The sequence below is a fragment of the Larimichthys crocea genome, chromosome III (genome assembly GCF_000972845.2).
Source record: "Larimichthys crocea isolate SSNF chromosome III, L_crocea_2.0, whole genome shotgun sequence".
In the NCBI taxonomy this organism is placed as follows: Eukaryota; Metazoa; Chordata; class Actinopteri; family Sciaenidae; genus Larimichthys; species Larimichthys crocea.
Genome location: NC_040013.1, coordinates 31,054,964 through 31,068,911, shown reverse-complemented (window position 1 = coordinate 31,068,911; position 13,948 = coordinate 31,054,964). Strand labels below are relative to the sequence as shown.

Below are 13,948 nucleotides of genomic sequence, written 5' to 3'. Positions count from 1 at the left end.
CAGAGTGCCATGCTTTAAATTTTCAGTTTTCAGCTTTGTGATGTGTAAACTTGACTAATGGCTAATGAAAGATAACATGGCCTGTGGCCATTATGATTTATAGTGTTCTCTAATGCATGTATTCATACTGTGTCCAGTACAACTTTCACAATGCACTCCAAGATAAATGAAGCCCATTGAGTCTCTGACTATGCCTTCAGGTATAATACTGTAGATAGGGGCATGTCACATTATTGCAGGCCATGCTGATGGGAACAACAGAACAAGGCATGACATGACGCAGATGCAAGAACAGCTTACACCGTCTTCCATTAGTAATTGCACATTTTTATAACCTTTAAATTGGTTGTGGTTCCTCCTTTTCTGTTCACCCAAGTTCATTCATTCAATTTCTACTTTGCTGTGATCTAGCCTTGAGCAATGAGAAAAGACAGAGACCGTGACCATACAGGGATCTGTAATACTGTATGTGACTATATTAGATAAAGACATTGTGTCACATGTAACCTTGGCATTTGAAGTGTGTGAACAGCTATGGATGATATTAATCTGCAGGCTCAGACCAAGCATTAAAGCTCATAAGTACAGCAAGGACAAATCCAATATACTGTATCTCGGTGATTGGTATCAGAAGGGTCTGTGGACGTTGGTGACAGAGAGGTAGAAGTGCCAATGTGAAATATATAATTTGAACCAGTTGTGTACCAGGCTCACATGCTGGCTTCCTTCTCTGATCTGTGATGCATGGTGAGCCATTGGATGCACTCCGACACACTACATGGCTAAAAACCGCTGCGGCTCTGAAGTGAGGACTTAATCTGGCTCCATAAATCACAGTGACTTTCTGAGTGTAACTCATAGAGAACACACACAACCATGCGCACTACCATACTCTGTCTCTGTCTCTCAGTACGTGTCTCTTTCCCTCTCTCTAACACACACACACACACACACGCACACACATGCAGAATCCATACGAACCGCCCTCATGAATCAGAGGACCATTGCCATGCAAGACACGATGCAGGGCTAAGAGGCAAGCGGACTCCCCCCTTCCTTCTGCATGCTGATCATTAGAAAAAGAGAGACAGGGCAAGGGGAAGACGGGTGAGGCGGCTGTGCCAGCTCGCCAGCAGCTCAATCACATTTAATGCCTGGACAGCGCAGGATGAAAACCGTCTGCCAGTCACTGCTATTAGTATCACAGAAATAAAGGCAACTGTGATAAGATGGCACATGTTTGAGGTATAGAGATGCTAAAAATAGGTAGGTGATGACAAAGCAAAGTCTATCTTCTCCTCTGGTTTCTCTCTTTCTATCTTCTATCTCTTCCCTTTGATATACATCTCTTGTTGCCTGCCCGTCTCTCTCCCTCTCTCTCTCTCTCATTCCATCTTTAGCAGCAACAAAGAGATTAAAAGGGGATTACTTCTGACATGTCAGTGTGATGCGCCTGCTGGGTATAGTACTTTTTTCCTTTCTCATGCAGTCCTAAGTCAATATGATGCAAACACACACACACACACGAACTTCAGATTAGCATTGTATGAGTCGCACAGAAGACGTGAAATAAACTGGACTGGTCTTAAGGGATATAAATTATTTCTGCTCGCATAATTCTGACATGCAGAACCACTGGACTGTTATTGTGGCTCCTATTTCTATGAAACAATACCAGCTTTTGTGAGAAAACAATGATAGCAAATCATAAAACTTCTGCCCATACTTGTTTCCACATTCATGTCCTTGCTTATCTGCTGTTTCCAAAGTCTGCTGAAGAAGTGTGGATAAGGAGGTGATCAGTGAGGGATGGAGTGTGAGTGAGAGGCAGAATGAGAAAAAAAAGGTATTGTTTTTGGGGTGATAACCTTTTGTTGTGATTTAAAGTACTTGTGGCTTGCATTGGAAATGAACTATTGATTACGGTGGAAGAGAGCGAGGGGGAAAAAAGACAAAGACTGAAATCACACCAACCAACCAGCCGCTCACACTTATCCCTTGTCCTAAAGCACACTCGCACAAAGATTTACATGCACATATGCTTGTTTATGCGGGGTGGTAAGCCAGAACACACTGCTTAAATTAAGTTGTAACTAACCAGGAACAAATTCAGCCAACCAATAAACTACGCACAGCATTCAGTGTCTACTCTACTAATTGGAAACCACTCACTGGCATGGTTTTTCGCTACAGGGTCAAAAGAGGAATTGCGGAGCTTTCTCATTATCCATGTCACTAAATTTGCTCCTCAAACATATATCTGGGATTTGTATGGATTATGTTACAAAGTGGAAGTGATTTCAGAGCCTCCACTTCTGTAAATCCCATGTCTGGAGAGCCTAATTTCAACTACTGACTGGTCTAATACAGTGCACCATGACGTAGTCATCCATCTTTACATTTACTATGTATATATATACATAGGCAGACAGACAAACACTGAAAAGGGGCTGTTTAAGTTTGCTATTGTGTTATTATGTGTTGAATTTTCAGGAGCTAATGGATTGCTTATGGTTATACTGTTGTAGACTTACAACAGAGCTTCACATAAACATAATAATACAGGCATTTGAGCTTAGGCTCCTTAGTCAGTAATTAAAAAATCAGATTCATATTTTCAGAAAGGTTATATTTATACAATATAGTCCCAGTTAGCCTAGATATAAAGAACAGGGAGCAGTCACTGTACATATAGAGAACCTTGACCCAGTTTCTGTAGCTGACAAGAACCTCGGTGCAGTTAGCCTACATAGCTGAGAGTCCTGTCGTAGTCTTAGTGAGCCTAAAAGTGTCTCATAACCAATGGGGTTTTAGTCACATTGCTAATAATCCAAAGAAACTTACAGTGAGGTACGGTGAACTTTTCAGTGTCTTGCTGTTAGACACTTGCAGAACATGTGGCTGCTGCAGGGATCAAACCAACCAGTCATGGGGTGATCTGTCACCAGTGGATTACACTGCTATCTCCTGTAGGGCTATGAACACAGCTTAGAGCCCTGTACCTACTGTCAAGCTTTTGCCCCAATGTGACTTCACACTGTCAGCTGTTCTGCAGTAAATATTTGTGTGACCCAATTTGAATACTGAAACAAAACTGGGAAGTCAGTTAAACTGTTAGTTCATAACTAACATCATCGGCAATGTTTTGTTTCGCCAACAAGAGGCTTCTACCTGGTTTGATTGGCGTACCACCTGCCTTTTCCCACTGTGGGCAAATTACGTAACGAAACATTCACCATCGAATTGACCTGTGTAAATCTCAGTCATTTGGCAATGCTGCTGCTGTAAGTCTGATATGAACCATCAGCTTGGTCTAGAGCCCAGACAAGACCTCGGAATGATCCAGCTCTTGGCAAATTGCGTCAAGGTAGCAGCTAAATTGGCCTGGGGTCTGCTCTGTAAATCAGCTGGCCACGGCCTAAGTGGATCAAACAGGCCAGTCCTCCTTCCCTGGCAGGCTAATGCAGTGGCTTAGACTGGTGGTTTATACTGTGTTACATGTGTGTGTGTGTGTGCATGCGTCTGTCTGTAAAAATATGGATGTGATCCATGTGCATAATGCAGTCAAACAACAGTTCAACATGGACAGGTGCTTATCTTGCTCTTGGTGCATGTGTATGCGTGCGTGCGTGTGTGTGTGTGTGTGTGTGTGTGTGTGTGTGTGTGTGTGTGTGTGTGTGTTTGCCCGTCACTCTCATGCACCTACACACTGCTCTCTCTGGTCTATCGCCCATTCGAGGCCACCAAGTTGTGCAACGATTATGTGTGCCCACCACCACCTCGCGTCCTCATCTTATCCTGCAAGACACGCTCTCTTCCTCTCTCTCGCTCTCTCTCTCTCTCCCCCTCTCTCTCTCTCTCCCCCTCTCTCTGTCGGAGCCGGAGGCGCTGCTACATCGCCTAAAAGAATACGCTCCCTGATGTCGAAATCACGCTCAACACAACAGTGCCACACTATGCCGGTGGTGGTGGAAGGCGGAAAAGACGTTAGGACATAAAATGCTTTTTTCCCCTCCTCCTGGCACTGCAGTGAGCTCACGACGGAAGGTGGTAATGCCATTGTGCTTAAGGAAAATCTACAGAAAATTTGCTGCCATCCAGGGTAATCATTTTGCCATGTAGGGCAACATCACGACATCTTAAACCACCTGTTTTTCGCGCATCCTGTGCGCACACAGCCATTATTAGATACGAAAATCCCGAGGAAACGTCTAAGTGCAGTCCTTTTACTTGGCATTAATGTCCTTTATCGATCAATTCATGTGACTATTAAGGATATTAAGCGACTAAAAAGCAATTGATGATCAATAATCCCCCAACTCAAATGCAAACTTCATTTGAAAGGATGTCTATCCATAATGGCGCATAACAGATCTCTAGTTCGTTATTTCACCACTGATATAAAGAAGTGGATGTGCCAAACATTCTGTTTGAAACCTATTTTAAGTATGGCATCTGAGCCGTGATTGCAATAATGTACATTCACTAAATACCACAGGGCGTCAAATAGATCAGCAGCAATGCTGTGATTTCAGCGGCGCAGCGCATATCAAGGCTGAAACCTCCAATCTGTTTCCAGAAAGACGCACACAGAGCCTTATTGTGGCCGCGAATTAGAAGAGAGAGAGAGAGAGAAAAGCGCAGTAACTCACCGATGTGGATGATTGAATCCGAGATCGCCGACTTCCACTCCTGGCTCCAAAAAACGGCAACGAGCAACAAAGCCGAGATAACTTTCATGTTGTCCAGAGATATTTCCCCCCAAAAGCAGAGAAAAACCACAGCTCTCTGAGTGAGAGCGAACTGAGTTAAAATCCCGAGAACCGAAGCTTCTTTTTTTTAGTCCATCTGTAGGGCGGTCAAGGAAATTCCCTGTAATATCTGCCTTTGTCTGTGGAGGAAAATAAGTAGAGATTCCCGGGTAGTCACAGACTGTTACCCTGTTGAAATTCCTCACAACATTAAATCATATTCTGGGCGATCGGAGAGACGCTGAGCCGCAGAGAAAACAAACCGCATCCAAACGCCGCCGCGTTAAGGCGAACTGAGGGGTTGGAGGATGTGGCCGCTCATTTAAAGGAATAAATCTTTAACGGTTCGATGACGTGAGGGAAAACCTAGTTCTGTTGAAAAGCAGGTCCTGTTATAATGACCTGTGATTCCCAGCCTTTCAGACCTGGCGACGCAGTTTCCCCCCTGCACCAATCACCAAACCAGCAGCAGCAGCAGCAGCAGCCTCAGCGGACCAAGCCAACGGCCAAAACTTCCATTTTCACCGGGAGCTTCTTTTATTTTATTTTTTTCCTTCACTTAGCTCCTCTTTGAATACCACCAACGCCAGAACACAGAGACGAACGGCGACTTTTGTTGGAGGGGAAACAAATGATGAAAAGCCTTGTCACATGGCATTACCACGGAGAGGTACCATATTCCGAAATTGTCTCTAGTTTCCTGTAGAGATGAGAGACACACCGGGATGGAACGGGCTCTTACACATATAATGAAAGAGAGCTCCAAAGCCACTCTTCCTTTCTGCGTCAGGAAGGGGGGGGAAAAAATGTAGGCTAGGCTATCTGGAGAAAAATTAACCGAGGACGCGCGCAACGACACTCCGCACTCCGCACTCTGTATGCGGGTACTCGCGTCAGCCCCAGCACGCACGGTGGCTGGTGAAGAGGAGGTATGCCGCGTCCGTGTCGAAGAGAGAGAGAGGAATAGAGAGAGAGAGAGAGGAATGGAGAGAGGGAGGAGACCCAGGAGAGAGAAAAGAGAGAGAGAGAGAGAAAGAGAGAGAGAGAGAAAGAGGCAGGAACTAGGAGCAGCAGCAGTTGCCAGCCGGGGCGCGCATCTACTGTCTGGAATTACCTTGGAGAAAGAGAGAGACTACATGTGCCTATCGGGGCGGGCGGGGGATGCAGAAAGAGAGAGAGACAGACAGATGAAGAGAGGGGTAATCTGCCAATCTTGGCTCTGCCAATCTGCCATCGACCTGCTGTCTATCTCTCACCTCAACAAGAGCTGTTGATGGTGATGGGGGTGCTGGTTGGTTATAGCTCATTACATGTAAGGTTATCTGGATCTGTTAACTTATGTCTATTAACCTTACCCTGTAGGTTTGAGGGTAATCCTGTGGAATTCTCCCTCTGATTGGTTCTTTAGTTGTTCCTTATTACTCAGATACTGAGACAGGGTGCTTTCAGATTTCATACCCTTCCCTGTATCTACCATCTGCTCACTCCTCTCTCTATCCCGTGCAAACTTATTTTCTTACCCTGCAACTATCCTGCGACCCCTTTGTCCATCTACCCGCTATCATCCATTTATCCATCACTGCCTCACAGAAGGGCTAGATAGTCCCCAGGGTTCTTAATCTGCCCCAGACCTTGGATTAGGGATTAGGAGGCTGCCATTGGTCTGACTGTTGTGCATGCATTCAAGGAACGGGAGATTAAACTGACAGTGATACCGATGCTGTGAAAGCTGCTCTCACTCCTCCTATTTGACGCCATTGATTTATTATTAAATGTTTATATAACCACTCAAGTTGAAGGGGAACATCTCTTGTTAGGCGAGTGGCTGAAAATACAGAGATAAGAAAAAGCAAACGTAATGTAAACAAAAAATATTTTGGAAGATAAAAATAAGGTAAAATACTTCAAAGCTGCAATGTTCAGTGTTTGTGCATGCATCAGAATGAAATACTTCAAAACATGTGGACTGTGATACTGAATAAATGACTCCTGAACACTGACAGAAAGTATTTTTGGTTTACACATTGAAGAAGGTTTTGGGTTCTTGTTCCACTCAAAAGAGAAATTATAACAAGTGACAAGTTTGTGCCTTTCTGGTCACACTGATTTGATCTCACAGGATAACCTATTCAGGGCGGGACCTTTCTAGATATATTTGATTAATATGGATGAATTTCACACATTCACTTGATGAACATGCAAATGTACACGCACACACCTTCAACGTTCATACCCAAACTGTTGCATAAATCATTGTGTAATCAAACTTTAATTCGTTTGCTCCCAGAAATACAACTTGCTAAAAACCATTTGGAGGTTTTGCATAATTCGATATGACTTATTCATAAAAACCATCAATAGAGAGGGCTCAACCTTCTGTTAAATTTATCAGGGTCTAGTTTCATTAAATTATCAATAAAATCTGTCTTCTTCTATTGATTGTGAAGACCTTGTTTAAACGTCCAACGTGTTCCGATAACTATTTGGACTGCTGCTGAGCAAAGTGACTGATAAAGTATAACCTTGAAAAGGCGATTGCACGCCTGCACAACACAGTTTATGTATTTGTGGAAATCACCTATTTGAAAAAGAATCATCTTGGACCAGATGGGTAGTGGACATCCAGACCTCCATGTCCATCCATGTGTTGGCTGAACACGTGTTGCTGTTATTTGCCCTCTCTCCAATCTTCAATAAGTCATAGTAAAGTTGATTTATTTTTTATAGATCATATAAACCTTCAAATCCACAGAGAATGGGGGAAAAAAATCACATTATACCAACAGTTTTGTCTACTGTATACAACGACATCCTTGATTATGTACCTCCTTTTAGATTGCCAGTTTACTTTCTTTTGGGAATATGCTCTCGTTTTGATGAAAACACTTAACACCTAATCCTTAGAAATGCTGTCACGTACCAAAGACCATTTGGGTAATACACGTTTTACACTCTGTTAATGCCTTACAGTGATGTTTTACTTTTGCAGAGCTTTTTCACCATCAGTGTATACTCTCCTCCCTGGGGACCAATTGTCACCACCAGCAGTCAGACTATTTCAGAGCTCTCACTGTTGATAACCGTAAACAATGTAAAAAGGCAAAATTTTCGTTGTAAAAAAGTAGGGCCATGGACATGAAATGAAATCTGGGAACTCTCAGTCACACAAACACAGTCTGTATATACACAACATAGATGCTCACACACACACATACACACAGAATCAAGCGTCACATAGTTTGTCTGTCATGCAACATTAACTACTAGGCTTTGTGTCATTAATGTGACATCCGTGTTCATTAAAACTGTTAATTGGAAGAGATGTGTAATAAAGTAAAAGATAAGCTCTTGCAACTTGAGAAAGAAAAGGAAGATGAGAAAGACAGAGGTGAAGATAAGAGCACTAAGGAAGCAAATGTAAAAAAAAATAGACAGAATAAAGCTTGTGTCACCTAAAATAATCATCATAGACACAATTTTAGATCAAAAACTCTTGGTTGGTTTCTACCTTTGCATTACAATTATTTTCAGCATTATTTTTTCATTAGTTTTTACTGATTAATCAGAGTATATAAAAAGAAAAGTGATATTTAGGTCCTCAGTCTGTCTGAAGAAAAGTCGTGCTGTATGTGTCCTTCTGGTGCATTACTGTAACCAACTGTTGACACGTGGAGTCAACAGAAATGTGTGTCACATGCTGGTAGAACATGTGATTCAACCAATAGGGAGAACCCACTCATCAAGTTCTGCCATCTGGTTCTCTTAGTGCACAAAAACTTCACCTTGTACCTTTAACAGATTAAACGTTTCACATTTAGAGGGGGAAAATGTTTTACCAATCACCAATAAAGTAGTTCATGGTGAATTTTTGAGTTGGATATGAATGATATGAATATTTATCTTTTCTATGTTGACTGTTTACTGATTTTGCATATATGACTATGATGAAGAAATCAGCCTTCTGACTACCTTTTGCATGAACAAACAACTTATTAATATTAAGTATATTAACATGAATTATTAAAAATGTAACTATTACCTTTCTAGTTGACACTGCAGAGAGCTGCTTCTTCTCTCTTACTCTGTGCTACTTGCCACGGTGTTGTAAATTGCCACTCACTCTGCTGGATAAATTCATATTGGCATATATCACATATGTAGCAGATGCATTCATACCGGTTTGTCTGCAAAAGGCCAACAGTTCTGTACGTATGTTTAATGGTCTAATAGGTCAGTAGACCAGACTGAATCTCTTAATGTGAATTTTTACTGGAAAACAGGGTTCACTACTAGTTGAGAGGCAATTTGTGGATATATGGACCGCAGTGAGCATATTTCATTGTTGGCAAGACACCATTTTCTTGTCGGTAGCATTAGCTTTTATTGCTGTGCAATACACTTCTTGTCAAACACTGTACACAAAGTAAATGCACAAGGTTTTTCTTTTTTGTAAAATGACAGAAAAGCAAGTGGAACCTTTTTCTTAAATATTCTGAGTTCATATGTCACTAGAGTGGTAAGTTATCCAAAGTTAGGAAGTTTCGTAGGATGCTGGAAACTTGTAAGTACAATTGTACGAATCTTATTTTTACTAATTCACCAACGTACTCATACATCTTTGATTAATTGACCCCTTAAATAACTGTAAAACAGCTGACACTGAAAATTTCACAACTAAATATTGTCTGTTTGTTAGAGTATACTTTCCCAGCCTCTACTACATTACTGTAACTATCCATTAAATAAAACATGAATGAGGCAACAAAATATCTAATTGTAAGATGAAAAGCATTTTAAAAGCCTATAAGCTCCACCTTTGTTCTTTCTTTGTTGTTCTTAAACGGCTGCTGCCCTTTATTGTGTAAGCTGGTAGAAGAGTCACCTTGGAAGTGTTCAGGGCCGTGTCAGTGTGAGTGAGATTTTATCTGGGAGCTACAGAATATATCCGTAAAAGCCTTTTGATGAGCTCACAAACCTAAAAGGTACACGTACACACTGGTGAGGAAAAGCAGACAGACATGTGCCTCAGAGAAAGACAAAGAGTAATTCAGGTGTGAGGTGGGTGGCTTGTTAGTATGCATGCCTACTGCTGTCACTAGCTCTCAAGGACATTGTCTGTTTTGTGCGGGGCATAGATGGAGGTCTGCATCTCTATGTGGACATGGATGTATGTGCAAGTTATGTTAGATATCACACACTGTATAAAGTAACAATGCATCTCTTTCTGTGCTGCCACTAAAGCCATTAAGTGACAGGGCAGTAAAAGCCAACATTACTGTGTCTGAAGCGAAACCCACTATCACGAGCGTGCATGTGTGTCTTTCCGTCCATTTGTGTGTGCACTTATATGTGTTAGCTTGTGCATGCTTCCACATCAAAGACCAGACAGCAATTATCAAGCCCGAGTACCATCAGACACTTTCGAATGGCCACTAACAAGCCACAGAGATGATTTATTCTCACACAGAAAACAAACAGAACAAAGATTAGCACCAGCTGATATTGTATCCGTAAACAAAGCCAAAGCTACATTACTTGTTTGTTTTAACCATGAGTGAAGGTTAACATGTGTCAAACAACAGAACATACTGGTTTGTTTTAGACAGCGAATGTTAATTATTATCCAATTATTTTGTTTCCTTTTGTGTGGCCATGCAAATAATAGTGTATTACAAAGAGCAGTTGTCTGGTACTTGCAAACCCAAACCCAGTTCTTTTTGCAACATAAGTGGTATCGTGTGTAGGCCATCTTGGTGAAAAATCATTTGGTGTTTGCATAGATCAGGGCTGGGCCACACACCGGAAAGAACAATATCACTAAAGCCAACAACACTAGGCTATTTATCAACACCCTTGCCAGGAAGGCAATGAATTACCACTGTTCTGCTAATAATTGGATTCCCCTTTTATTTATTTATATTTTGTGTTTATCTAGCAATATTTTAGCACTGCTTCACCTGTCCACCTACCCATGGCTTTTGCCTGCTAATGGCTGCCTAATGTGGCAGAGAGGAATGTGTTTTGGGGCATCGCAGGGCCAATCTAATTCCAAGTAACATGGCACTATCTCCCAGAAAAAAGCATTATTCCCAGCTGTGGCATGAAGATCAAAAATACACACAACAGACAAACACACCATTACCGTCCCCCCTCTCCACACATGCATACACACATACACAAGCACAACCTAAATCTTAACTCATCTTAAGTGAATAATTGATATACCCAAATAGTTTCCCTTATCTACAGTAAGAGTGGAAAGACTAGAGGAGAGGGCAGGCAAGTGAGGACAGGGAGGTAAAGTGAACAAAGGGTGAAGTGAAAAGAGTTTTTTGCTCTTTATCCTTTTTTTTAATATACAGGGTTTTGGAGATATTTCTCAAAGGACAAGAAAAGGTGTGTGCTGTGTGAAGATAAGAAACGTGATCAAGGCCTTTGACCCCGTTTTCTGTGTGTATGTGTGTGCATTGTGTCTGCACTATTTGCAGCTTGGCTAGAATCTTGATTCCCCCAGCATTTTGCCTGTCTTTAATTAGTAATTCACCTCTCTATCAAATGTCTGGACCTAAATGAGGTCTTCTGAAGTGAGCCATAAAATGAAATCCCTTTATATCCTTTATTCCCCTTAACCCAGAAGATAAAGAAAAAGAGTAGGGTGAGGAGAACTGGGAGGGTTGGGGAGAGATGGATACTGGCAGGCAAAGATTGAAAGACTGAGAAAACATGAGAAAGGTGGAGAGAAAGAGGCAAATCCTAGCCTGGGGCCTAGGTATTGAACTAACTCTGGGTGCTGAAAGGAGTTCTCAGGGGTAATTATACATGCAAACACCTTTTTTTCTCTCCCTCTATCACTCTCTCCTTTTCCTGTTTTCTTGTACATCACATTTTTGGAAGTGTCAAGTACAAATTAGTTAGTTAGCTAAATTTCCCATGGTGATAATGAAAATCATTTTACTCATTTTACTGACAGTACAAGATTTTAAACTGGTTAAGCCTATATTATTCCCTCATTGAGTTTGTCTTTACGTCTTACTGAGTTAAGAAGGGGGCTTTCACTGAGCAGCGAACAAACCAAAAACACAATTATTAAAGAGTTAAGGTTGTCAGCCAGGCTTAAGAGTTTGAGGGAAACATTTACGACCTCGTCTTTTGCTGAAATGAATTATTCCAGCTCTTCCAGCTCTGCCAGAAAGTAACAAGTGCATATTGGGGAGCTGTCCTCATGTGATGGTGCTGAAGGACTCAGCTGGACTCCTGCTCAGCATCAGAGCTGTCCAGTAGGATGGTGCTGAAACTAAACTCAAGCAGCTCAATGCCCATTTTCATAAAGCTCCAGACATCAAATAGTTACGGTATATTGTATGATATAGTGCAGTACAGCCTTCTTCATAATACTGTAGTACTTTAAAGTACAGATCTACATTTACTGGTCACATCATGACTATGTTTCAGTACCGTCCTGGCCACTATACCCTCATCTATCCCCTGTTCTTCATTCATGCATTTTCCCTCGGGGGTTTGTCACATTAAGGGCTGCCCAAAACCATTTGCTGGCGAGCGCAAGTGGAAAATAAAATTTAACTCTAAATGCAAGTGTGCATCTGTGCAGCCTTAAACATACTCCACTCTACACAAAAGGCACACATGCCAGGTAATGGCTATGCACTTAAAGCCCTTTTCTTTCTTATACTTTAAGAAGAAGATCAAGACCAGTATTGCGTTCTTTGTACATGCAAGAATTAATTTAAAGAGAATTGGACTTGTGTCATATCATAGGAATGCTTTTCAATGCTTTTTGTATCATGATTATTATTATTTGAAACACCGTAAGAACACACCATTATGTAATTCAACAGCTGAACAACCAGGGTGTCAGTATCCATGGTGACACCTGTTTCCCCAAGATGGAGAGTTTGTGCCAGATATAACCTTTTTATTTATGCTCTCTTCTTAATACAGAGTGTCCTCCATCTCTGCAAGTGTGACTTTACATGAAGTGACACTCCATAGTGCTTGTGGGGAGAGACCGATTAGGGAAAATGCATGATGATGACTTGCAAAGTTGCACAAGCACAGGAAATTATGCTTGTGTTTTTTCTCTACACCCAGAAAAAAAAAAAAAAAAAGGCTTCTGGAAAACACTAACCTGCCATAATTAAAGCATATATCAAGCCTGGCCAAAATCTTGACATGCCTTATAGTAATAAAATGCTGAAAAAACATTTAACACACTGAGGTAACAACAGTTTAGTTAGCAGGGTTAAATTAACTCTTAAATTAAGCAAAGAGTTCTGGCTGCACCATGGCGAAGGGAGGTGATCGTACCTACTCTAAACAATGATTGTGAAGAGCAGCAGCCTATTTCAGAAGCGTCCCTAAACTCTGCTGAGAATGAAAATACATGTCAAACAGCAGATCAAGCTGGCCAGAAGGGTCTGGTTAATTTTCAAAATAAAACACTTTGTACAGACTCCTGATCTTTAGAGACAAAGGGGAAACTATTTAACTCGGGAGTGAACTTACTCACAGTGGAAGCACATAAAAAAATGACCAAAGCAGGCAACACTTTGCTCCTGAAACACATCTGGTGGGATATGAAGCCATATGAAGGATGCACCAAAACAGCATTGCGGCAGCAAGGTCACAGAGCTGTGCCCGGTGGAATTTTGAGGTACATTATTGCATGAAAACGGAAAAAACTGAGTTGGCTCTTGGCTTAAGGATATAAGACTGACATACACAGTATAGATAGTCTGTCTCCATCATCTCGGTCATAAGCCTATTATTAGGCTCCAGCAGTTAACAGCATGGGACATATCCAATATAGTGTTAAAACTGAGAAGTGTTCACTCTGCAGTGTTGAAGAGTGGAACTTTTTTTTTTATCAGACTCCGACAGCCGACAGCATTGGAACATTCCCATGCGGATGCTGTTGAAGTCAGGAGTGTTACATTTCATCCATTTAAAGTGACTTACAACACCGTAAGTGCATAAATTTTACAAATGGTGCCCAGTGGGAATGAAAACACACACTGAACAGCATCAGTGACTTGCTGTGCCCGTGGGGTTACTACCACATGAAGATTGTCTGCATGCTCCCTATCAAACCAAATGCCCATCAGGTACTGTCAGGAATCTATTCAGGGCATGCACACAATGTCAGAAAGTTTGACTACTTACATTCAGCTGTAGTGTAT

At 41.6% G+C, this 13,948-nt stretch overlaps 1 protein-coding gene across 5 annotated transcripts in view; it reads right to left on the bottom strand.

Annotated features, from left to right (window-relative positions):
• grid2 (glutamate receptor, ionotropic, delta 2) overlaps nt 1-5,750 on the bottom strand; it is a 420,953-nt gene extending 415,203 nt beyond the window's left edge. For all 5 annotated transcript variants that reach the window (XR_003462339.1, XR_003462340.1, XM_010731260.3 and 2 more), the window contains exon 1: nt 4,653-5,750. Coding sequence is in view for 3 of the 5 variants with exons in the window: in XM_010731260.3 (XP_010729562.1) it covers nt 4,653-4,740 (88 nt within the window). In the remaining 2 variants the exon portion in view is untranslated. The remainder of the gene's footprint in view (nt 1-4,652) is intronic.
• Between the last annotated feature and the right edge of the window lie 8,198 nt (nt 5,751-13,948).